This window comes from Crassostrea angulata, chromosome 6, assembly GCF_025612915.1.
Source record: "Crassostrea angulata isolate pt1a10 chromosome 6, ASM2561291v2, whole genome shotgun sequence".
NCBI lineage: Eukaryota > Metazoa > Mollusca > Bivalvia > Ostreida > Ostreidae > Magallana > Magallana angulata.
In genome coordinates, this window is record NC_069116.1 from 61,730,824 (window position 1) to 61,758,529 (window position 27,706).

Below are 27,706 nucleotides of genomic sequence, written 5' to 3' on the forward strand. Positions count from 1 at the left end.
TTGATACATTAAATAAAAATGAATATCAATGATTATGAAAGTAATTAAGACATTACATTAGACTATGACTTTTTATTGAGTATTACTAAAACATTTAAATATTAATATGAACAAGGCAAAATGATCGTTTAGGAACATTAAAACAGCAAAATATGTACATTGTATAACCCAACTTTCAATGCTACTGAATTTACACGTACATGTACACGTAAAAAGTGTATTAATTCTCTCATATCTTCATTTTTGGGAGAATACATGAAAACCACACGATCAATAAAAAATGTACCAGAGTTTCATTATCATTTCTAAACCAGTATTGATTAAAGCAATATTCATGGCGTAGATTTTTTTCCGTTGACACTATTGGTCCTCAATCGTCTATCTAGGAAGTTAACCTATGTCTGAACACTGGTGCTGCAACACAAAAATACTTGTCAAAATATAAATTCTGAGAATGTGTTTCATCTCTGTAAAGCAAGACTTTTAAATGTACTTTTTTCAGATTTTATGCAATGCTAAAAGGTATCACTACTCACTCTCTCTCTCTGTCTCTCTGTCTCTCTCTCTCTCTCTCTCTCTCTCTCTCTCTCTCTCTCTCTCTCTCTCTCTCTCTCTCTCTCTCTCTCATAACTATCAATGAAAAACACATGTAGAGGCATTAAGTTAAAAATTCACTTTAAACTTTAAATTCATACACTATCTCCCTCTCTATCTATTTTAACTTTTCCCTATCTCTCAATTTTTTTTAATGCCTTATCTCAGTTTCATGCTGTAATCTTTTTTTACACACATCTAGTGACATTCAGGAAAAGTGTATCAATGATGAATTAACTTCAAATTGATGAAAACTAAAAGCAGTTTTCTTTGTATTCTCTTTCTCTTTTTTTAAAATTTCTCCCCTCTCTCTTCATCTCTCTCTCTCTCTCTCTCTCTCTCTCTCTCTCTCTCTCATGCTTATTTCTTTTTAAGAAATTACATTTAATTTATACATTTACCTTAATATGTATAATCTTAGACAATGGCTTTTCCATGTGAGACAAACACTTTTCTCAGGAAACCTCATTTAGCTTGGATATTTTTCCTGAAAGCATAAGACAACAATAAACATAAAATAAAAACATTTTGTTTAATTTGTTTTATTCTTTATAAAAAAAGGTTCTGTTTTGTTATACAAGGAAGTTTTTAGAAATGTATAATTGACCTTTATAAAAGTGTTCAAATATTGCTGCTGTTGTTATGTTCTACATGATCTCTCTCTCTCTCTCTCTCTCTCTCTCTCATTTGAACACATTTCTTTTATAAGTCCTCCTACTCCCTATCTACCTTCTGCAAAATGTCTTTGTCTCTAACTTTGTTTCAATTTCTCTCTCTCTCTCTCTCTCTCTCTCTCTCTCTCTCTCTCTCTCTCTCTCTCTCTCTCTTTCTCTCTCTAATTGCCATCACATTTAGTTATTTACACACATGTAGTGACATTCAGGTAAAGTATCTCAATAGAACAAAAATCCCTTGATTTAAACAAAATGTTTTAATAAGTTCTCTAACTTCCTCTCTCTCTTCCGCTTTAATTTCTTTATCTTTAACTTATTTTCAATCAACTTCTTTCTCTCTTTTAAATGAACATTACTTTTCATTATTTACACACACATAGTGAAATTCAGGTAAAGTATCTCAATAAATAAAAAAGAAATTACCTCCTTTGAAGAAAAAGCTGTAAAAAGTCCTCTCACTTCCTCTCTCCCTTTCAATCTAATTATTATATCTCTTAATTTCTATCAATTTCTCTGACTTTTTCAAACAGATATCACATTTCGTTATTTACACCCATGTAGTGACATTCAGGTCAAATATTTAAATTGAAAAACATGTTTAACTTAAACAAAATGTTAATAATACCTCTCTCTTCCTCTCTCCCTTTTGATATAATTCCTTTAAATCTGACTTAGTCTCTCTCTCTCTCTCTCTCTCTCTCTCTCTCTCTCTCTCTCAAATTGACATCACATTTAGTTATTTACACGCGTGTAGTGACATTCAGGTAAAGTATCTAAATAGAAAAATTACTTCATTTATACAAAAAAGTTGTATTAAGTCTCACTTCCTATCTTTCCTCCACTCTGATTTCTTTATCTTATATTTCCTCTCTCTCTCTCTCTCTCTCTCTCTCTCTCTCTCTCTCTCTCTCTCTCTCTCTCTCTCTCTCTCTCATATTTACATCACATTTAGTAATTTACACTCATGTAGTGATATTCAGGCAAAAAAAAATTCAAAAGAAAAAACTGCTTCATTTGAACAAAAAGTTTTAATACTTCCTCTATCTTTCTCTTTCTATACCGAACTGATTTCTTTCTCTCTTATTTTCTATTAAATTCTCTCTCTATTTTCCAATTGACATTACATTTAGTTATAAACACACATGTACTGACATTCAGTAAAAGTATCTCAATTAAGAACAAAAAATTATTTCCTTTGAAGAAAAAGTTGTAATAAGTCCTCTCACTTCCTCTCTCCCTTTCGATCTTCTTCCTTTATCTCTAAATTTATATCTATTTCTCTGACTTTTTTCAAAAAGACATCACATTTAGTTATTTACACACATGTAGTGACATTCAGGTCAAATATCCAAATTGAAAAACATGCTTTATTTAAACAAAATGTTAATAATTCCTCTCCCTTCCTCTCTCCCTTTTGATCTAATTCCTTTAAATCTAACTTAGTGTCTATCAACCTCTCTCTCTCTCTTTCAAATTGACATCACATTAAGTTATTTACACGTGTGTAGTGACATTCAGGTAAAGAATCTAAATAGAAAAATTACTTCATTGATACAAAAAAGTTGCATTAAGTCATCTCAGTTCCTTTCTCCCCTCCACTCTGACTTTTTTATCTTCTATTTCTTATTGACATCTCTCTCTCTCTCTCTCTCTCTCTCTCTCTCTCTCTCTCTCTCTCTCTAAAATTAACACCACATTTAGTTATTTACACTCATGTGGTGACATTCAGGCAAACTTTTTTAAAGAAAAAATTGCTTCATTTGAACAAAAAAACATATCCTCTATCTTCTTCTCTCCCTTCCAATCCGATTTCTTTTTTCATATTTTCTATTAAGTTATCTGTCTCCTTTTTTTTCAAATTGACATAGCATTTAGTTATTTACACACTTGAAGTGACATGCAGGTAAAGTATCTCCATAGAAAAAAATTGTTTCACTTAAAACAAAAAGTTTTAATAAGTCCTCTCACTTCCTCTCTCCCTTCCAATCTAATTCCTTTGTTTCTTATTTTTCTATCAAGTTTTCTGACTTTTTTTCAAATAGACATGACATTTAGTTATTTACACATATGTAGTGACATTCATGTATTATATCCAAATAGAAAAAATGCTTCATTTTTTTTTTCAATAATTCCTCTCCCTCTCTCTCTTCCTCTCTCCCTTCCAATCTAATTCCTTTAAATCAAACTTAGTGTCTATCGACTTCTCTCTCTCTCTCTCTTTCAAATTGACATCACATAGTTGTTTACAATAAGTGACAAAAATTATACTGATACCTTCAAAAGCATCATTTTAAACATCTGCATCAAAAAACATATCAGTCATTGTCTGCAGATGCTTTCCATTTTGGGCCATTTCTCTTAAAAGAAAATGTAGAAAAATTTCAGATATGCATAGTATCATTCACAATTAATTGTTCATTCTTAATTTCTTAATAATCATATATATATTGTATACAGTAATATATAATTATATAAAGAATTTAATTCAGCTCACTCAGGTCAAATGTAAAAGTATTACTCATAGACACTAAAGTACAAATAAAGCTTCTTTCTCTTCTATATCCCTCTTTCTTTTTTTCCCTTAAGCATGTCTTTGTTTACAATAAGAAAAAAATTGTTCATTACCTGGAAAAGCACAATATCCAAAATCTACATCATATGGCACATCAGTCACTATTTGCAAACAAAATTTTTGGTTTTGAGTCTCTAAAAGAAAATGTAAAAAAGAAGAATAATATTGGTTACATGTTGAGTTCATTAATGCAACGAAATAATCACAGTGAGTATATAAAATAATCCTTTTTTAAAGTATTGGACCCCCATGAGGAAACCAATATCTTTTGCTTTTAACTTGAAAAAATCAGTATACATTATGTACATGTAATTGATTATTAAAAAAAAAAAAACCTATATCACCATTATAGTTTAAATAAAAATCCTTTCCTATTGAACTAAATAGACCTCCATGAGGACACCCATGCTTTTCATTTCAACGTTAAAAATTCAGTTTACTTATTCACTCCAAAAACCTCATGAATATTCTTGGATCTTTACTTCTACCCTAATTTGTCTTAAATTACAATAACACTAAGAAACATTCACCATTAGTTTAAGTAAAAATCCTTTCCTGTTGAATTTAGACCCCCATGAGTAAATTTATACTTTTAATTTTAATGCTATAAATTCAGTATACTTGATCACTAAGGAAACTCCCTAAATTCATTTAAATCAATATTTGTACCCTAGCTTATTTATCCTCAATTACACAAATACTATGTAATAATTACCATTAGTTTAAGTAAAAATCCTTTCCTATTGTACTAACACACCCATGAGGAAAATCATTCTTTTCATTTTTACGTTTTAAAATCAGTAAACTAAATCACTTAGGAAACCCCTTAAATCATTTTCAAACAATATTTGTACCCTAATTAATCCTAAATTACACTAATACTAAGAAAATATAACCATTAGCGTAAGTAAAAATCCTTTCCTGTTGAACTTAGACCCCCATGAAGAAACCCACACTTTTCATTTTAACGTTCTAAACTCAGTATACTTAATCACATAGGAAACCCCTTAAATCTTTTTCAATCAATATTTGTACCCTAATTTATCTTTAATTACACTAATACTAAAAAATTATCACCACTAGTTTAGGTAAAATCCATTCCTGTTAAATTTAGACTCCCATGAGGAAACCCATAATTTTCATTCAACGTTCTAAAATCAGTATACTTAATATTCACTTCGGAAACCCCCTAAATATTTTTCAGTCAATATTTATTCCCTAATTTATACTTTATTACATAAACACTAAGAAAAAATAACCATTGGTTTAAGTCAAAATCCATTCCTGTTGAACTTGGACTCCCATGAGGAAACTCATACTTTTCATTTTAATGTTATAAAATCAGTATACTTAATCACTAAGGAAACCCTAAATTCTTATTCAATCAATATTTGTATTTATCCTAATTTATCCTAAAATACATTAACACTTAGAAATAATCACCATTAGTTTAAGTAAAAGTTCTTTCCTATTGAACTTAGACCCCCATGAGGAAAACCATACCTTTTATTTTAACGTTCTAAAATCAGTATGTTTTTACTTAGGAAACCCCTTCAATTTTTTTTCAGTCAATTTTTGTACCCTTATTTATTCTAAATTACACTAATGCTAAGAAATATTCATCATTTGTTTAAGTAAAAATTCTTAACTATTGAACTTGGACTCCCTTGAGGAAACCCATAATTTTCATTTTAACGTTATATAATCAGTATACAGCTTATTCACTTAGGAAACCCCTAAAATCTTTCTCAATCAATATTTGTACCCTAATTTATCCTTAACTACATTAACACTAAGAAATTATCACCTATAGTTTAAGTAAAAGTTCTTTACTATTGAACTTAGACCCCCATGAGGTAAACCATATACTTTTTATTTTAACGTTCTAAAATCAGTATGTTTTCACTTAGGAAACCCCTTAAATTTTTTTTCAGTCAATATTTGTATCCTAATTTATCTTAAATTACACTAATACTAAGAAATAATCACCATTAGTTTAAGTAAAAATCCTTTTTTATTGAACTTAGACTCCCATGAAGAAACCCATAATTTTAATTTAAACGTTATGAATTCAGTATAGTTATTCACTTAGGAAACCCCTTAAATCTTCTTCAATCAATATTTGTACCCTAATTTATCCTAAATTACACTAATGTTAAGAAATAATCATCATTAGTTTAAGTAAAAATCCTTTCCTATTGAACTTAGACCCCAATGAGGAGACTCATAATTTTCATTTTAATACTCTTAAATCAGTATACTAAATCACTTAGGAAACCCCTTAAATCTTTTCAATCAATATTTGTACCTTAATTTATTCTAAATTACACTAATACTAAGAAATAATCACCATTAGTGTAAGTTAAATCCTTTTCTGTTATATTTAGACTCCCATGATGAATCCCATAATTTTCATTTTAACGTTATAAAATCAGTGTACTTGATCACTTAGGACACCCCCTAAATCTTTTTCAATCAATGTGTGTGCCCTAATTTATCTTAAATTACACTAAAACTATGAATTAATCATCATTAGTTTAAGTAAAAATCCTTTCCTATTGAACTTAGACTTCCATAAGGAAACCCTTAATTTTCATTTCAACGTTCTAAAATCAGTATAGCATTTATTTAGGAAACCCCCCCTAAATTTTTTAAATCAATATTTGTATCCTAATTTATCTTAAAATACACTAATACTAAGAAATAATCACCATTAGTTTAAGTAAAAATCCTTTTTTATTGAACTTAGACTCCCATGAAGAAACCCATAATTTTAATTTAAACGTTATGAATTCAGTATACTTATTCACTTAGGAAACCGTCTAAATCTTTTTCAATCAATATTTATACCCTAATTTATCCTAAACTACACTAATGTTAAGAAATAATCATCATTAGTTTAAGTAAAAATCCTCTCCTATTGAACTTAGACCCTGATGGGGAAACTTATATTTTTCATTTTAACGCTCTTAAATCAGTATACTAAATCACTTAGGAAACCCCTTAAATCTTTTTCAATCAATATTTGTACCCTAATTTATCCTAAATAACACTAATACTAAGAAATAATCACCATTAGTGTAAGTTAAATCCTTTTCTGTTAAATTTAGACTCCCATGAGGAAACCCATAATTTTCATTTTAACGTTATAAAATCAGTATACTTGATCACTTAGGACACCCCCTAAATCTTTTTCAATCAATATTTGTACCCTAATTTATCCTAAACTACACTTAAACTAGGAAATATTCATCATTAGTTTAAGTAAAAATCCTATCCTATTGAACTTAGACCCCCATGAGGAAACTCATAATTTTCATTTTAACACTCTTAAATCAGTATACTAAATCACTTAGGAAACCCCTTAAATCCTTTTCAATCAATATTTGTACCTTAATTTATTCTAAATTACACTAATAATAAGAAATAATCACCATTAGTGTAAGTTAAATCCTTTTCTGTTTTATTTCGACTCCCATGAGGAAACCCAAACATTTCATTTTAACGTTATAAAATCAGTATACTTGATCACTTAGGAAACCCCCTAAATCTTTTTCAATCAATGTGTGTGCCCTAATTTATCTTAAATTACACTAAAACTATGAATTAATCATCATTAGTTTAAGTAAAAATCCTTTCCTATTGAACTTAGACTTCCATAAGGAAACCCTTAATTTTCATTTTAACGTAAAATCATTACAGCATTTATTTAGGAACCCCCCCCCCCTAAATTTTTTAAATCAATATTTGTATCCTAATTTATCTTAAATTACACTAACACTAAGAAATAATCACCATTAGTTTAAGTAAAAATCCTTTTTTATTGAACTTAGACTCCCATGAAGAAACCCATAATTTTAATTTAAACGTTATGAATTCAGTATACTTATTCACTTAGGAAACCATCTAAATCTTTTTCAATCAATATTTGTACCCTAATTTATCCTAAACTACACTAATGTTAAGAAATAATCATCAATAGTTTAAGTAAAAATCCTCTCCTATTGAACTTGGACCCCAATGAGGAAACCTGTACTTTTCATTTTAACATTCTAAAATCAATCTGTACACTTAATCACTTAGGAAACCCTCTAAATCTTTATGGATCATTATCTGTACCCAAATTTATCTCAGATCGTACTAATATTAAGAAATAATCACCATTAGCTTAAGTAAATATCATTTATTTTGAAATTTAACCCCATGAGAAAACTCATACTTTTCATTTTAATGATAAAAATCAGTATTTCCTACTAAATTACTTTTTTAAAGTAACTTTTCCTAATATGTTTGTATTAATATAATTATGTAACGTAATTCATCCGTATTTTTAATGAAAAGGTATATCAATCAAGTACATGTATATGGAAACAGCATAACGATTCCACAGAACACATCATTATGATTTTTAGAAAGATAGAGGAAATTAGGATTAAAAGTTGGCATTGTTTACAAAATGTTTTTAAACAGGTATTATGATAAAAGCTATGCTTATTGAGGTTAAAAGATCACATATTTTGCTTTTAATACATATTATTTATTTAAAAGAATTAAATATAGACTCAGTGTTAACCAGTTGGGAAAATATACCGCTAAATTGAGGAAATGTCACCTATTTCTGATTAGGAATGGGGCCGAATTTCGGCCACTAAGAAGGTACTGATATACATGTATCCCTTAAAATATAAGTAATAATCTGTTCCATAATTAAATAAATCTTGAAATAAAATAGACACATTTTAATTCTAAATAAGTTACGATCCCTTCTTTGATTATGAATATGGCATTCACATGATGTCAAAATTAGATCTCGTGTTCTCTTATCAGTGAAAAACTCAACAGGAAAGACAATGCCTGACCCTGTTATAGTCGTTTACCAGATTTAACTATTAGAATAGAATGATATAATTCCCTAGATATCGAAGAAAAAATGATACTTACTGTAAACAATTATTTCAATTTTCGAGTAGGAAGTTCAGATTGCGCATGCGCTATTTATATCCAATGGAGGAAAGTGTGTAAAGTACTCTTATGGACTCCACGATGCGTGTCAAAAAATTCGCATACACACCGGAAACCCAAACATAGTACGATTTAATATTTTTTGAATCAAGTACGATGAGAAATAACGTTTCCGAACGATTTTACTTCCCACTACACGGGTGCATGTAGTGGGAAGAAAAAATGTAGTGGGATAAAACGTGTGTATTCATACTCGTGTAGTGGTATTCAGGTGCTTACAAACACACACACACACACACACACACACACACACACACACACACACACACACACACACACACACACACACACACACACACACACACACACACACACACATTGTTTTCGAAGTCTATCTTGGTCTCGTTTACTGTAGGCTGTCGGTACACGTCCGCTCTGTTCAATCGACCGTGCATTTTTTTTCAAAATGATTAAAAATATCATATTTAAAAACCCCCAACAATTACAATTTCGCTATGATGTTCTGCAAGAAGCACTGTTTGCTGCTTTCACAGGTAGGTTAAAGAAGTATATTGGCAATAAAGCGTCTTATTTTGACTATGTATTCAAAATCATGAGATTAAATATTAGTTATGAATCAGATCAAAAACTTAGTATTATCCTTTAAAATAGACGTCAATGCAAAAAATCGGGTAGTACAGTACTGCCACATCGATGAATTATCACGTGACAACTTTAAATAGCTTATGTATATACATTAATATAAATGAGATAGAACAACACTACCCGCCAAAAATACAAAATATGTTAAACATACCAAGTGAAGGCAAAAAATCTCCGTTTTATCAAAACCGCTGCTTTAATTCTATGTTCTTTTAAATCAAATAGCTATTCACCTGGTTCTTGAAAAACCTTCCCAACTTTTATACAGTTTGCACGGAAAACGGTATGATGCATCAAAACAACACAAAACATGGGATTCTAAAGTCACTTTTCAATTTAAGCATTAATCAAACTATCGATTTGTGAAAAAATTGGAAGTATTTACACAATTGCACGACATTAAACTTTCAGTCATTACGTCATCAATGTGTAATTCTACGTAATACAATCTTATTTGTTTTATGTCTATGTTTCGTTGCTTTAATATTTATATATGTACATAAAATCTAAGATTTCTGATTTCATGGATTTATACTTGTTCTGAAAATTTTTCGATATGATTTATAAAATTGAACACGATAAACAAAATAGAGATAAAAAAAATATTCTTTATGGAAATATTAAGTTTTTTAAACGAGTTTTCCGTTGTGCGGTAGTGGAGTATTTCCATTGCACTTTTATGACGTTGTGATAAAATGAAGCTTTGTTGAAGTACGTTATTAGAAATAACAGAAAAGTAAAAGTAAAAATTGTACGCTGTTGAAATTTTATACACAAAATAATGCTATCATCGAGGACATTTTCCTCATTTGTTTTTTTTAATGAATTCTTTATATCAATCTTCATTCGTAATGCTCCAAATATACAGCAAAATTTGATGCATTTTAATATTTTTGAGATGGCCTCTACTAAAACCTAGACGATAGAATTTAGTACTTCTTTTACAAATAAAGTGGAAAATGATATCAATAATCATATATAACGATTTGAGAAAAAAAGCTATTAGAGAATTTTTTAAAATCTGCTTCGTAGTGCGGATATTGACCTTATGAAAGTTTCCTACATGTACTCATTTATAGAATGTACCTCTATTTTAGATGGTCCCTAAAAAGAACCAAACAGTTAATTTTCTTGCAACTTCGCAAATAAACTAGAGTTAGTTTAAATGACATATGGTAAAAAAAAAGTTTTGCTTGTGTAGTTTTTCCGAACCCCCCCCCCCCCCCCACCCCCCGAAATCGGTCTCTTTAATTAAAGTATAGAACAAAAGCCTTTTTGACAGCACAGGATTGCTGCAAAACAAAACAAATAAATCTCATTCTCTGTCAAGCTAAACAAGTAAATATTTTTTAAAATTTAAACTGCATTGTTCTTCATTGATAGTATTGCTCTCTTTCATTTCAACAATTAACTTCAGATAGTATTATTTCAAGACGCGGGTCACATAGAAATCAAACCCCCAGTTCTCTGTAATTAAACAAAATGAAAAGCTAATTAAAAAAACTATATTTTCGCTTTGTTTATGTATAGCTGAATTGCTGATTTCCACTTACCCAAACGATCGTTAAACAAACTTTCTCCAACTTTCGTTTTAATGGATACAAGTTTTAATACGTCACAATTTGTGTTAAATATAGCTCTGAGATACATGTCTGCGTAAACAAATGAGTTGAATAAGATCCACCAAAACAGTAGGTACATTTTTTGTATGGGTCTACGCTGTGGATTGACAACAAAAACACAAATAAACCAATCTTTTTCGCCCCACAGACAGGCGCATTTTACTTGTGATGAAATAAAGGGGTCAATTCTGCTTAGAATTACACTATTTGCTTTTTAACACGTAAACGATAAAGTTTTCCATATGGACGTCGCTGGAAAAGTTATTCTTAATGATCCAATAAATCTCATGAACTTGTTATTGTATACAGGTATTGCGTACATTGAGAATAAAAAGCTAAAACTTTAAAAAGGTACCCATGGCTTTTACTTAGCAAATAAACGGTTACTCCTTGATCGTAAAAGTAAAATAAATCGCATTATTTTTATTCTATACTGCATGGTATGCTAAAATAGGAATAAGGTTATTTTTATTTGTTTTATTTTTTAACGTTCACCTTTTTCCAAAATTCGAGCACAGTTCAATTCAGAACTATTTAACCTCTTATACTGCAGTTGCATTCTTAATCTAATCTCAAAGTATTTCACTCAAATATAGATGTCAACAAAATATTTATTAAATAATTACAACAAAGTTTAGAAAATTTGAAATAATTCCTGTAAAACACACTCACAATCTATGAGAGCAACGGAACAACATATATTGATACTTGAAAGAGTATAACTCTTTCAAAGCTTTATGCAGATTATATGTATCCCAACTTATCTTTTATTCAATAATTCCACCAAAGTGTTATACAGGAGGCTAAGTAACTCCTTTTTTTGGCTCGCATTATTAAGAAATGAACCGATTGGTGTAGCCCCAACAAGAGCCTGTACAACACGTACAACAGTTTCCTTCTGTTCGTTATTAAGGCTTCTCAATGCATCAATAATTGGAGTTTTCGCCTGTGACCACAGGTGTGTTATAGTAAGCCCTGCAGCCCCCCCGACCATTGCGCCAAGTGGTCCACCGATCATGCCACCCACAACAGTGCCTGCAGCCGCTGTGAATAGCTGCTTGGGTATCCCGAAAGCACTAGTTGTGAACTCATCATGTTTTTCAAGAATAGTTAGAAGTTGGTCAAAATAATGATACTGATTCATTTTCTTTGCTGATAATGCTGAAAAACATGATACGCAAATAATAGTTAATTTAGATTGTTTTAAGTAAAATTATTTACAACATTATTACTTTTCTTCCTGTTAAAAAGCCTTGTAAATTCTTTTGTGAAAATCCCAATATATTTTAAATTTTTGTTTAATAATATGGATTTTTCTTATATGCTGTATGATCTTGAGGCAACAAATAAACATATAGGAATTTTAAATCAATTTTAAGAGGAAGTCTCGTCTATAAAAATAGAGAAAGATAAATGCCAGTAAAAGCTTTACTTTCATTAAAGATAAAGTGTAGTTTTTTATAATGTAGATTCAAACTCATATTTTTCCTACAAGATGTATAAAAAGCTGTTTAGAGGGGTACACTTTTGTTAAAGAAAAATGGTTAAAAAATCTTCCTAAAAATCCGACAACGTTATCTTAATAGATATTTGAAGCGGATATGAAAAGTTTCTCTTTAAATAAACACTTGAAAGGGTTATGAAAATTTTATAAAGAAAATTCATTAATTTACATACCAGACCCTCGGAGTTTTTTCGATACTTTGCTTTTTCTATCGGCCATGTTTACCTTCCCAACCGAAATAAAAACATACCCTTGGGATTTCCGGCAATACTGAAACTAAAAAAAGTCAATACGATTATGCCTTTAAATAGAAATGCTTGAATAGTTTTCAATGAACAGGTGCCAAATTTAAGTCTTGTTTGTTTGGTGGCATAAATCTCTCTCTCCCCAACGTGCAATTGCAAGAAACCTCCCTTTTGACACGAATAAGTCGCATAATTATGTTGCATATATACATAATTAACTTGCATGTCAATTTAAATTAGTCGCATGTTGTAAAATGACGTTGCATCTTGTATCAATGATGTCAGAATCCTGCATTAGTAAGTCATTTTACCCATATAATATTATGATTCTCTAAAAAGATTTGTTACTTGCATGTCAACTTAATTATCTTGCATGCATGGGCAGAAATATGCCATCATATGTTTAAGATACATGCAGTTGAAAATTTTCAACGTGAGGTTTTTCTCTTAAAGCCATAATTATTAAACATTAAAGTTTGATAAAAAAGAAGAAATAGTTAAAAGACAGTTGTTTCCTAAATATTTTAGAAAATAATAGCAATTGGTGAAAAAATTGTTGACAACAGTCTAAAAGATTTTCACGTTTGTTGAATTATGAACCTAACTCTAACCCTTACCTTACCCTTCAAGTTCGATTTATGATAAAGGTATATCAAGAGGTAAAATCTAGGTTTTGTAAGTAAAAGAAGAGGAAAACATAGATGAACAAGCTATTAGGATCTATAAAGGAATTCTTGAAAAAACCTAAAGTTGTGGTTTCCAAAAAGATATCAATCATTTTTGGGAGTTGATTTTAATCAACTCACCTATGCAGACCTATGCAGTGTTTGGACCTAAGCACAAATCACCACCGCTGACAAGACTTAGTTCTTGAAAATAATAGAAAAATTCGATGTAATGTATACTGAAGCATTGTTTTTTAAACTTATCAATAAACACTTTGAAAATAGTCAGATTTTATATAATGTGAACAAGTTAGATATTCTCTTTGCTTGTCGGAGATTAATGGAGACAGCCGAACGTCTGGTTGATCGAGACGAGAGTTCGATATCAATAGTCCTTGGATCCATACCATTTTTAGAATTGTTCGATTACTAATACATAGTTTAAAATCCATCTTTGAATATTACACAACATGATTCATATGGGGTTTCTCGAAATTCTTGTCAGAAAAGTCTAAAAATGTATATTATAAAAAAGTGCGTAATTAAAATACAGACTAGAAACTAATTGCCATGCAAGATAAGTTGATTTAAAAATAAATGATGATCGATAAATTCAACTCCCAGAAGTACTTCAGTACTTTGATTTCAACTAATTGTCTCTTTGTAATGTCAAAACCTCTCAAGCACAGTTAAAGCTGTCAATAAATTCCCATTCCGACAAAAAGTATGGGAAATGTGCATTATGACATCACAGTATATTACAAACCTCGAAAGTACTTATTTGTTAATTTATTTTTGGGTAAAATAAATTTATTTATTGAAAACAACAAATGCTATTACTTACAATTTTGATGTCCGTTATATCGTACTCACTGAAAAATGTCGTTCTCGCTGTACTGCAAAATATGAAGTCATATGCTTCAAAATGACTCATTAAGTTAAGTCATTGAAGGCTATCATGCAGTTTGTTTTGGCGAAGAAAATTTAATGCCATAGATGAACGAAAAATTATAAATGAATATTTTGTTTAACATTATTATAAGTAGAATGCTACCTATAAGTCTTATTTTCATTTTGTTATAAGTATGCATCGTATAAAGAGGCAACCTTGGGTTTGTATAAAATATCCTATATCTTAAAGCTGAGTACCTAAATAAATCATTTAATTGCAAGGACATTAACTTACCTGATCCTGACAAACTTTTACATGTTAATTTGAAATATGCTATGGAACTTAAAAACTTCTAAGAACCTTTTAAAATCTTATAAATTAATTATCTTTTTAATGAAATTAACCATGTGACCTTTGTGACCTTCAATATTATTCAACATATGCATTATAGATTACGGTTTCTACTAACAAATACTTTAAAAAAGTTTGCATCGTTTTTTAAAATCTACGATATAACATCAAGTTATTTTATAATTCAGTTGTGAATTTTGACATGAATCATGAATATGCCCTATATATAAATAAATATATATATATATATATATAAATATATATATATATATATATATATATATATATATATATATATATATATATATATATATATATATATATATATATATATTTGAGTGACTGTTATTGGTTTTCTATTCCAATTGATTTATTTCTAAGCCGGCACGTCTACCTGAGTTTAGTTTTAAAGTTTAAGGTATAAGGTCTCTAACGTTAACCTATTTTGTAAACATTGAATTTAACTCTATTTAAGTCTTAAAATTTGAAGGAAACATTGACCAACAGTGTACCTGATGCGTTTCTTTTTCAATTAATAAGTCTTAAGCTTTAACCTTTAGAATAGAGAAAATGACACAGATCACTAAAGGAACATATGTTTTGCTTGAGAATAAGTAATCATTTGCATGGACATACAACTGAATCTACTGTTTTTCCTGGTTGAGAACAGGAAATGTGCTTGAATACACCATTTCAGCTTATAAGTAAATCTTAGTGTAGTATTTACATTCAGTGTATATTTTCCCTTATGTTTGCACTGGAGAATACACTTAACCTTTAATGTGGCTCATGAATACATTCTAGGAACTACATACAACTTTTATACATTAGGAACACCTCTAAGTATAACACAGATTTAAAGAAATATAGTGACTTAAAACATACTACATGTAGTCTGCTACATGTATTTAGGTGGAATAACACACCTGGAAAAAGTCACTTCACTTAACAGTAAATTATTTGATTATGAAAGATATCACGATAAATAAACTGTACATATGAAAAATGAGCGAAAAATTTGCAGATTTGGGATAAAAAATGAATATCTAAAAACTTCAATTCAGTATAAGTAACAACAATAGCCCCCGCGGGATGCAAACTCTGGATGTACGGATCACAAGCCCGATGCTTTATCAACTCGGCTATGCAGTAAGTTACATGTTATCGTCGATAAAATCACTTTAAAAAAACGAAATGTCGTTTCAATGAGAGGTCAGCCATTTTGTAACGATGTGTTATTCAACCTTAATCAGGAATACAAATGTAAAGAAAATAGATGATGATTCCAAAGCAGATTTCATTCTTAACTTTATACATATTGAGATTCTAGAAATGTACAACTCAAATAATGATATAAATTCACTGCTCCTGATAAGAACTGAGGGCCAAACCCCTGCTTTAGACCAAAATTAACAAAAACCAGGACGATCTGATTCCTGTGACCAGCCACCAGCAAACGTATTAATAAAACTTAGATTTGCTATTCATTCGGATATCTTACTAAGAGTAATATAATCGTTCATAGTAAAAATATTGAACAAAACTCAAAACTGAAGTATAGTAAACAAACCACATTTTATGCAGAGATTCAAAGTTGTTGCAAATGAGGAAATGTAAATTTTCTTTGACTCAAAAAAAAAAAGAAGCACAGCGTGGGGATTAAAGATCTTTCAAGGTAAATGTGTTTTTCTGCAATTAGACATTTGTATACAAATTTTCAAGAGTCAGTATTTATTGCAATGATTACACAACAAAACAGAAGGGTCAATAAGTTACAGTTAAGCTATGTCAGTCTCTAAAACAAAACTCACTCTTTTAACATTGTAACATTTAATGTGTCAACTCTCGCCAGTCATCTCTCGCGTTTCTATTGTGAAGCCAGACCCAAAGGAAAACTTGATGATGATTGCCATCATGCTAACATTCGGAGAAATGTAAATATAGTCCGTGACAAGGAGTTCAGAACAGCTAATTGAGTTTTGGATGGTCGTTTTAAAGAGCGAACACGAATTAGTCTGTCAAAACCAAAAATTCACAAAGATATAATTGATATACATGATCTGCAGAAGATTTATAAGTACATCCAAAGTGCCACATCATCACCAGTTATCTTGCGTTATGCTGTTTGGTACCTTTGTCCAACCATTTTGTTACAAGATGGTTAGAGTTCCACCATTGGTTGAATCCTTATATCTTTGTCTTCCGTACAGATGAAACTGGCCAATATGCTGCATTACAGCACAAACCACCACAAAAGAATCATCAATGTGGTGCAGATGCCCAAGACAGATATACAGACAAGATAATTTATATTTACATCTACCAGGTATTATTTCTCTATTTCTTACGGAAACTTATAGTTAATTCACAGTTCTATAGAAACAGCGAAACTGAAATCTATACGCCCCATTTATCGATTGGTTGAAATCTACAGCGACTGAAACTTACAAGATAATGACTGACAGGACTGAAAAGACACCCCTGTTTATCGATTGGTCGAAATCTACAGCGACCTGAGAAAAATCACAGACTGCACGAAATAGTTATGGTGATGTCAGACTTAAAGTCTCACAGGAGACGATTTGGCTGTTTCCTTTTACTTACCAACTTATGTACATTAAACAGTAATTTAATGAATTTTAATTACTTTTTATAAGCAATTCATTAGCTGAAAGAAAGATGCAAATACAATTATAATAATAATAATGTATAAACAATAGAATGCTTTCTATGATGAACCAAGCGGGATATGAAGGTAGCGCCCATTGCATAAAAAAAATACATAACCCGCTAACGCGGTTGGTAAAGTGATGATAATGATCTTGAGTTCGATGATAAATTAAACTACTGAAGCTTTCTAAATCTCATAACCGCCACTAAAATCAGAAATTCAACACGATTTTCCCTTCTTTTAGTTCATTGAATGCAATGAAGTTGGGGGGGGGGGGGGGTGGTGGTCCTAAAACATATTTTCAGACAGCAGTTACATGTATATACAGTTAAAACATACAGAAGCACGTAACCATACATAATTATGAAAATGAGCATAATTATAAGCTTCTAAAGTTTGGTGACATATTAAAAAAAAATAGAATATTTCATAAATTTGCGCCGTTTACCCTAACCCAGGTAACTCTCAACAGCTCGAAGCCCATAAGACCGACGAAAAACTAAGAGGTTTTAAAAGTTCGAGTTTTCAGGAGTTAAGAATTTTTTGGGTCGACCGACGGATTTTAAAATTAGGCTTACCGGATGTTATGATTAAGCCATTTTTAGTGCTAACCTTACGCACATGCTTAAACAACGTTTTTTCCCGTTAAATATACAGAATTGGATGTTTTAAAAACAAAATACAAACAAATTTTAAATGAATAAATGATAATTATTTATGTCATGTATCATATTAAGACTATATTGCTTAGTACTACTGGACTGCGAGACGACTTGTCATAAATGAGATAATTGAGTATCACCCATTGTTCCCATTATACGGGTCCTTCACCAGCTGTTTGAACTTGTTCAGCAATAATCATTATAATGACAATGATGCTTATAAGCATAATTTTTATAATTCTAAAATTTGACCATGGCTCAATATTATATTATCGTTTCGTCTCAATTCATTTCTCATTTTCACTGCGTCTCAAAATTATCGTAAAACGGTTTGTGTTAATTATAGATTAGGTATCGGTTTTGTCATCCATCAAACAACTATCACCTTGCGGGTCAAGTGTCGCCTGAATAAAAAAAACCCTGACATGGGTCCCGTCTCTAACGCATGGAGCCATTTAAATGACCAAGTAGGTGTTAATTATGTATAGCGCTTGGAGATACGACTTCGAGGTATCGAGAGTAAAAAACTATAGATTATGGATAACGTTACGGGACTGCAGTTTGACTTCGAGGAATCAAAGGTTTCGAGAGATGAAGAGTTCGAGAAATCAAGAGTAAATTTGCTTAGTTGCGCCAGATCGATCATGAACTTCGAGCGATTGAAGTTCAAGCCATCGAGAGTTACCCGTATTTTAAAGGATCCTCTTACCTATACTGTTCTTGGTTTTACGTAGGCTTAATCTTATTTATCTCAAATCTTATTTTACTCAATTTACATATTTAAAGAATTCTAAATTATTTGAAATTTATCCATGTAAATCTGCAAACAAAAAAATTGTTCTATACTCAAAGTAATCTGCAAAAGGCATCCAATTAAGTTGTAGCTTTTCTGATGAAAATGTTTTCAAAAATTGTTTAAAATCATACTAGCGGCTCACTTTTGAATTTAACAGAATTAATCAAGATCATTTTTGTTCTTTATATCTCGCCAAACAGTACAGTAGAAATTAAATTTTGGAACAACAACTGTATTAATGGAATCAACAATAATTTAGATGACATAAGTAAACGTTATCTACCCAACATAATTATTTCACTTGCGGGTGTTTTATATACTAGTATCATAGTTAGACCAAGTAAGACATTTGTCAATGTAAACACTTGTTTTGCACACGTTCCATACCAATAACCTTACATAATGTTTTTATGATTGACAGTAAGCTTTTTTTGTTCATCTATTCTAAAAGACTGGTTAGATTTCTATGTAATTTATATTTAATAATATCAATATATTTATCTAATTCATCTTGAGTTGCATCATCTGCAAAGATGTGAGCTGACGAGTAAGATAAGGTAAGATAAGATATTCTTTATTTCCTCCCAATTAATGGAGAGTATTACATAATCAAATTATAAACTCAAGTGAAAATAGAACAGAAACAAAACATATTTATATATGTACATATTTTGATTGACATTTATAAATTACGACAATCTATTGCAAAGAAACCTCTGTTTTTATACAACATAAATGCAACGATTAACATAATCTGTTTCCATTTTGTATATGATATATTTTCAAAACTTGCATCATTGACACATCCCATAAGGGATAAAAACTGTAATTCTGGATCTTGATTTTCAAACAATATATATTCATTAACATCAAGAATTTCTGTAATGTTTTCAAGCATAATTTCTCTGTCTTCTAAAAGATTATAACAGCTTAAAACAAGGTGCATATTATAGCTATCTGTTTCCTTATAACATAAAGGACAAGTTTTACATACAGTTTTCATTGATGAAACTTGAACTAAAAAGTTGATCAACAGTCGTTTTGAGGGTTCCTCTTTAGCAGTTTCGCAATGCAAAAGAAAATGAAGAAATTATTTTTTAATACCAGTGACAAAGTAAACGTTTATAAAAACAAGCATTCTGAGAGTATTGCATAAGCAATACAGGTCCCCCACCGGTTTGTGGGAAAACAATGCACTGTTATGCAGAATATCATTTCTTTACGTCTTCTGTACCCCGAATCAACAGGCCAACCCGATAACGAACCCGATGTAATAATACAAAAAACCCTGTCGATTAAAATTACAACACAATTCCTGATACTATTTTACAGAACTTATTTGTGTGTTAGAAACATTAAAAGGAATGGTCCAAGTAATGCACGATATTATTACTGACTACATTTTTTTCTCGTTTATTCAATACATACTGAACCCGATAACGAACCCGACTATTAAAAAATTGGAATATAAAAAACTAATTTTCTCGAAAATACGTCAACCAGACGCTACAAAAGTGTAAACTTGATCTGTAGTTTGACATATTGAACCTGTTCAGCAAATTTCACATTATTCCTCAAACGCATAAAGAAAAAAAGTGTGGAGAACTGAAGTGGGACAGACGGACGGACGGATGGACGGACAGACAGACGGACGGACGGACTGACGGACGTAGAGGAAAGCTTTAGTCCCCTCCGGTGAAAACCGGTAGGAGACTAATAACTGAAATGTTTGAATTAATTGGTGATTTTTTTTTGGGGGGGGGGGTTAATTTGTTTGTTTGATTTATCGTTTTAATTTATAATATTGCATACTAATTAATCATATTTGGAAACAAATTATTGCAGAAGGTCTAAAAACCTTATGTGCAATATCCAACAGTCTTATTCAATTTACAGTGAAAGCATTAAGTTTAGAACTTTTCAGTCCTGGTGCATGCAAAAATTTTTTGCTGGATTGTCCTAACAACGTGATTATTAGTCCCCTACCGGTTTCACCGGAGGGAACTATAGCTTTCCTCTGCGTCCGTCAGTCCGTCAGTCTGTCCGTCCGTCTGTCTGTCCCACTTCAGTTTTCCACACATTTTTTCTTTTTGCGTTTGAGGAATAATACAAAATTTGCTGAACAGGTTCAAAATGTCAAACTACAGATCAAGTCTACACTTTTGTAGCGTCTGGTTGACATATTTTCGAGACAATTATTTTTTTATATTTCAATTTTTTAATGTTCAGGTTCGATATTCTGCATAGCAGTGCATTGTTTTGGCAATTTCCACAAACCGGTAGGGGACGTGTATTGCTTATGCAATACTCACAGAATGCTTGTTCTCATCAAATCTATCAGTTTGTATATAAAAAAAAAAATAGAAATCATTACTTTGGTTCCCAGTTTGAATTAAGTTTTTTGATGAACAGTCTATTTTGACTTGCATATTCGATTGCACAACACAAATCAATTCGAGTTATAACTTTTTGGCTGGTTATTTTTTTAAGAGACTCGAAGATCTTCTTTTTTATATCATTCTCGTTATCAGTTTCAATTGTTGCTAACTCATGTTGGCGCAAACCGAGATATCTAAGCAGGTGACGAAAATATGTTGTTTCATATTCACATACAAGACGCATGTCCTTTTCGTCTATTTGTGTGCTCTGATTATGTATATGAAATTCCTGAAATCTTATTTCAGTGAAATCGTTTATAGAGTCGATGATGTCTTGTCGCTCAAGTGTGGATAGAATACTTATAAGCTTTTCTTTGTGATCTATATCCGGATACATTTGATACCACTCATACATTGCCAAAAAGTAACATTGACTGTCTTTCGTTTCTTTGAATGTTTTCATTTTGGAAAACGTCTGTCCTAATTCACCAAAGAACATAAGAAATGGTGTTGATGCTGAAAGTTTTCTGGAAACCATATCAAACAAAACTTCGATCTCTAGAAATAAAATAGTAGTTAATTACACCGAAAGTTTGTTTTCATCGAATTTTGTTAAGGAGGCTGACTTAAGGAGGTCAAATGCGTAATGAAAACCATATTCGACCAACTTGAAGAACTTTAAAAATAACACAAATTAAAACAATTTACCTCTTTCTTTTTCATCACTTGTTGTTTCTACTGCAGGATGCTCTGAACGGAAAGCTAAAATTGATATTGATAACAAAAAAATACAACATATATAAAAACTTTACAAAAAACAAACGCTGATTAAAACTCTTAAAACGCTTTCATTAATATCTCAAGGCGATGAAGATATAAATAAAACTTGTATCTCACAAGTATGCCTTTGATACTAAAATAGTTCAAACATATGTAAGTTAATTGTAACATGTTTTGTATCCCTGCCCTTACATAACCTTTTCAAAGTTTTAATATTTTGGTTTAATTTTAACTAAACAAAACCCTTCACAAACCTTTTATTATTCTTAGCTCCTCTTGATTGCTTTCTGGTGACGTAGAGAGATTCCCTGTGCGCAATGACTCGATTTTCATTCGATATTTATCTCCACCAATCAACCCTTCTTCAATTAAGACAACAGCATCCCGCAATTCAGCCCAATAATATTCAAAATCATCCTCTCCTACTATTCCATTTGTGTGCGCTAACATATTTCTTAGGAATCTTATTCTCTCAATACAAGCCCCAATGCTTCTGTCCCCTCTCTGTGGAGCTTGTCCCCAACCGGAAGAAAATGGGATGTGACAAATGTTGCGTAAAAGTTTATAAAGCAGTAAGAAATCCATGTCAGTTAAAGCAAGTGGTTTTTCTTTCTTTATTGGATAAAGAATTCTTTTCTCTGGAACATTTAAGACCATTTCCAATTTTCTTCTATGTTTGTCAGCCTCTAATCTCAAGTCAGAAGTTTTAATGTAGTAACTGAGAACCTCCCGAAATAGGTCTGTACAAACTATCATAATAAGCGCCCATAAACGACTCAAATTTTCAAATGACTTCTGTGATTCAGGGAAATTCATTCTTAACATCTGCAAAATAACAAATGCCATGCAATATAATATCATTATCCTAATCATTCAGTGCCTTATTTAAACATTTTAATCTTAAAAAATTATACTAAAAATAGCAAATGCGTTTAAATATTACCTATATCAAAAACGATTCCTAAAAAACATGTTTAGACTTATTATTTTACCATTAAAACTTTGAATCTAGTCTAAAATTGGTACATAAAATAAAAAGAAAAAAAATAACTTTTAAAACCATATAAAAACGAAGCTGTGTTATTCATATTATTTTGTGTCTTTAAGAAAGTTAATGTGATTGTACTAATAAGGTTTATTTAGCAACCTAATAATTTTTGTCATTGTGATAACAGATGAATATTTTGTCTCAATGGTTTGTCGGTGTTATGTTTCTTCTAATTTTGAATTTTTATCCGGGCTCTGCTGAAAGCAGAGTCCTGGCTGTAGGCAGGCAAATCACCAATGTTACTAAAAACAGCACAACTTCAAAAGTAAACCAAAACCCAAACAGCGTCAAAGTTAAAGCTTTCGCTATACCAAATAGTAACACAAAGAGCCCCGTTTTGTCAAAAGTTTTGGCATATTGTTTCTTTTTTTTTTAAGTTCCGAGAGAATTGTCTATCTTTTTTAGTTTTCTTATTAATAACGCGTTTTAAAAACAAGACTATGCATTTTGGACACATACAATGCGCACGAATTTCCATGCACTACTTTGCTGCGCATTGAAAAAATGGGGATTGAACACTTGTTGCAAAATTCAAGGCAGCAAGTGTTGAAATTTTTTCTACTAGACAGACATATTTTTGTTTATAGCCGTTTACAAAATGTGTCTAACGGTTTGCTGACATTAAAAGCATGAGAGAGAGAGAGAGAGAGAGAGAGAGAGAGAGAGAGAGAGAGAGAGATTTTCATGCTTTACTACACAATTTGCATAAAGACACACCAAAAGAGCCCGGCTTTCAGTACTTCAGTACTTTGCTTTATGTTTTCTGTCAATTCGGCCCTAGAAATTGCAACTACTCTTACATGTGAGCATACTTGACACGGTTTAATAAACAGACAAATACATATTTACTGGAGGGTCAAAGTAAGCTTTTCTGATTATCTTTTGTTTGTCGTCTTTCTTTCCGTTAGTAAACATACCACATTTTGACTTGTTTTCCAAAACTGTTGAGAATTTATAACCACATGTGATATCAAACCATCTCTATTTATTTAAATCAAAGTTTCTATGCATAGTGAATATTCTATATTATTTAAACTGTTACCCCAAAACCAATATCAAGGCTCCTAGAGGGGATTGAAGTTAAACACAGGATTATGAACGAAACACTGAAATGCTACAATTTGTAAAAATTTCAAACAAGCGATCTCAAATAGTGAAATTCTAAAATGTTCAAATCTTGAACCACAGTCCATATTAGGACCGTTGGGGGTTTCAGATCTTAAAATGATTATACATTGAAAAAGTGTTCTTCTCAAAACCTACAATGCCAGAATATGAGATGTTGCTATACAAGGATCCTTATATAAACATATCCTTATATCAAGGTCACAACTTCATCACATTTTTATTTATAAGTCGATATAATTAACCTACTGTTCACTTTTTAACATTATATATTATTCATTTTTCAATTTTGATACTTTTTATATGTTGAGGTTTAAGATAATAAGACTGAATGGTTGATAGACTTAAGATGTTATGTCCTAAGTGTAAGTTTCAATGATATCTCATTGTTGATACATATTGTTTTTTTTTTGTATTATGAAATTTTGGAAGATATGAGAATTTTTGCGATTATTTTTGACACAGTCCATTTATCCTGTAGTTTCCACAACACTCTCACTACTACCAAACATTGATGATTTAGTCAAAGATTTTTGTTTTGAAAAATGAGTGAAAACACATAGATGTGTATTTAATAAAACCTTAAATCACGTTAACAATCACGAAGTTGATCCTATATACACGCTTTGCTCATGTTTCTTTTTACATTAACTTACTGAAATATTGTCTCTTAATGCTTTGATTTACCAAAGGTAAGCATTCTTAATCAATATTTTTGACTTCGAATAATTAGTATTTGTTTTAAAAAAACATCTAAAACTGTTCCTCATTCAAGTCCAGATTCAAACCAACGAGTTTGCAACTTTATGCATAACAACAAACTTGACTATCGAAGTGTCTAGCAATTCCATTTTAGATATTAAGCTCTAGGAGAATAATCCATTTGATTAATATATCATCCCTTTAAAAAAGCATTGTGCTAAGGTTAGCCGTTGGGATTGGAATCAAAGCCTACTGTCCTAACCGTAGGCGGTTTGCCTATGGCTTTGTTCAGCAAATCCGTAAGTCCCGAATTTATATTTGTTTCTTGACTGAAACTGCAAAATGCATTTCTACAAAATGTTGTTCTTCGACCGTAGAAACATTGGGTCGAGTAAAGAGATGAAAAAAAATAACTATGATGCTCTGTGTTAACTGTTAACAAGCAATGACGAACGTTTTATACACGAAAGGTCAAGTTGCATGGATATGACCATTGACTTTTAAATAAAAAGCAATAATCGCAGAAAAATACAACACGCAATAAATATTTCTGATATTGTTCACAAAAAGAGACATTTTAGCAGTAAAATGGCTGATGCAAATAACAAAGGTAACATAATCATCCCTATTTTGCAAGTTTTGAGTCACTAGAAATTAGAGTCCTAAAAGCTAGACCCAACCTAGGATAAGAGTATCGTTGGGCGAACAGAAATATCCAAACACATACAAAGTATTGAAAACATTTTCCAGCAATGATCTGTTTACTAGATGGAAAATTCTAAATTGATAATTTGCATAAATAACTGCATTTGAAGGAGGAAGATATTAGATTATGAACTTGAACTCCATGGTTGATGACGAGTAAACAAGTGTAGGAGTTCATGCACTGTAGAGGGTGTACTTTGTGCAAATGATATGCATATTAATGTGGCAATATGCAGTTTTTTAAAGGCTTATTAAATCATAAACAATTCAATGTTTTCATAGATTAATTATCCGGCGACAATTTTTGGAAACGGAGTTTTAGGGGAGGGGGGTAATGGAATTCAATAAAACAAATTGTTAACGAGTCTGAGACAGTCGATGACGTTTGCTACCACCAAGTATCATTATCATAATTCTCTTGTATAACATCAATTTTATGAACAGTTGACTTCGCGTTAATACGAACAGCGTGTAAATGATAATGTGTAAAATCATATTTTAATACTCTGCGTGAAAATTATTTTCTAGGTTTTTTTCGGTTATATCTCATAATTATATATCTTTATACGGTAAGATATTTTTCGTTTATTTTGCTATGTGCCCGTTTATCGAGCGGGGTCAATCACCTAACATCCGCGTCCGAACTAGGCAATGCTGGTAATAGACATCCATGACTGTACCTGCACGATAATGTTAAAGTCGGAATATCCGGATTGTTTTCTTGCATAAAATAATATTACATTTATAGACTGTAATTGTGTGGTAGTGTTGATTTTGCGTGTGTTTGTTTATTAAATAAAAAGATCAATATGTGTGTTTTACTTATATAACAAATACATGTTAGCGTGCAAATGAAATTATTGTTTGTCATATTGTATATTAATATTTATGTTGATTATTGTAGGGCTGATCCCATATATACTATAGTCCTGGGGTCAGGCAATAAAGTGAGATAACCCACAACCGGACTTGTTTTCCTTAATAAAACACCGGCTACAAATAATGTGGTAGTGTTGATTTTGCGTGTGTTTGTTTATTAAATAAAAAAATTAATATGTGTGTTTTACTTATATAACAAATACATGTTAGCGTGCAAATGAAATTATTGTTTGTCATATTGTATATTAATATTTATGTTGATTATTGTAGGGCTGATCCCATATATACTATAGTCCTGGGGTCAGGCAATAAAGTGAGATAACCCACAACCGGACTTGTTTTCCTTAATAAAACACCGGCTACAAATGGCGCCCAACGTGATTGACCACGGACTATGAGACCATCCACTCGACCCACTAATAGCTTGAGAAGGTCGTGAATGGTGGACTTTCCTTGCCATAGGAGGACAAGACGGATTCGTTCTTCGGATCAGCAGCGGAGCCCGAACGTGTGACGATCTGGACTTTCTCTCCTCGCGGACACTTCAACTTATATTGCACGCATTCTTGTGATTCATTGTTTTATTGAATATGTGAAATTCCACAGTCCCACCGAGTAAGGTCTGTACTTTTTTACAGTGTTTACTATTGTATTCATCGTTACGCTGTAGTAATCATTTTATTTGAGTCACAGAGAATCAGTTGATTGATATATTGTAGTCTCACCTGGGCTGATATTGTAACATATTTTTATTTCGAATAATTGTTACTTGTCAGGTAGTGAAAGAGGGTGATAGCGAAAATACTATACTTTCTATTAATATCCTTCATCCTATAGCACTTAAACCACATTACATCAAGTACACTACCCTTTGTATAGCGACAGAGTGAATAGATAGGAAGCGTCTGATTTAAAGTTTGTCTGTTGTCAATACATTGAGTATACCTGTGACGAAACTTACAATTTCCTTCTAATTGCATGTTTTAAATCATTTCATTGTTTCATTCACTTTGCATACTTGTAGTCCATATCAGTATTGCTTAAATCGCATATCCATTCTGTACGCAGATCTATAACGTGTTCGAATCGGGAAAAAAAAATTCGTTCTAGTTTCCGACCTTCGGTTCCGACTGAGTGCACTTCGCGTGATCGGCGTTTTGACAGTAAAGACAGCTGCGCTATTTTAATTTTTAAAAGGTACTTGGGTTGTTCATAT

The 27,706-nt window shown here is 31.2% G+C and overlaps 1 protein-coding gene and 1 long non-coding RNA gene across 4 annotated transcripts; both read right to left on the reverse strand.

Annotated features, from left to right (window-relative positions):
- Window positions 1-60: 60 nt before the first annotated feature.
- On the reverse strand, window positions 61-8,797 carry LOC128189623 (uncharacterized). 2 transcript variants are annotated; one of them, XR_008244257.1, is made up of 5 exons: window positions 8,782-8,796; window positions 3,894-3,974; window positions 3,543-3,625; window positions 996-1,081; window positions 61-414 (listed from the first exon to the last, which is right to left on the reverse strand). It is a non-coding gene; the product is annotated as an uncharacterized LOC128189623 (long non-coding RNA). The 2 variants fall into 2 exon arrangements; XR_008244258.1 differs by lacking the exon at window positions 3,894-3,974 and having other exon boundaries at window positions 72-414; window positions 8,782-8,797.
- A 2,883-nt stretch (window positions 8,798-11,680) lies between these two features.
- Window positions 11,681-22,875, reverse strand: LOC128190134 (uncharacterized). 2 transcript variants are annotated; one of them, XR_008244326.1, is made up of 5 exons: window positions 22,286-22,372; window positions 21,960-22,013; window positions 14,346-14,397; window positions 12,765-12,867; window positions 11,681-12,248 (listed from the first exon to the last, which is right to left on the reverse strand). XR_008244326.1 is itself a non-coding variant. In XM_052862050.1 (5 exons), exons 1-5 carry the CDS (start codon window positions 22,854-22,856, stop codon window positions 11,848-11,850), a joined length of 1,152 nt encoding a protein of 383 aa, XP_052718010.1. In that variant the 5' UTR covers window positions 22,857-22,875; the 3' UTR covers window positions 11,681-11,847. The 2 variants fall into 2 exon arrangements, 1 of the variants encoding a protein (XP_052718010.1); XM_052862050.1 differs by having other exon boundaries at window positions 14,375-14,397; window positions 22,286-22,875.
- Between the last annotated feature and the right edge of the window lie 4,831 nt (window positions 22,876-27,706).

Excerpts from the sequence above, each read along its gene's own strand:
- LOC128190134 (XM_052862050.1), bottom strand. The coding sequence starts at position 22,856 with ATGTTAAGAATGAATTTCCCTGAATCACAGAAGTCATTTGAAAATTTG. Across the intron at positions 22,014-22,285 it reads GGAGCTAAGAATAATAAAAG|CTTTCCGTTCAGAGCATCCT; the intron begins GTTTGTGAAGGG and ends TATCAATTTTAG. Across the intron at positions 12,868-14,374 it reads AGCGAGAACGACATTTTTCA|TTTCAGTATTGCCGGAAATC; the intron begins GTGAGTACGATA and ends GACTTTTTTTAG.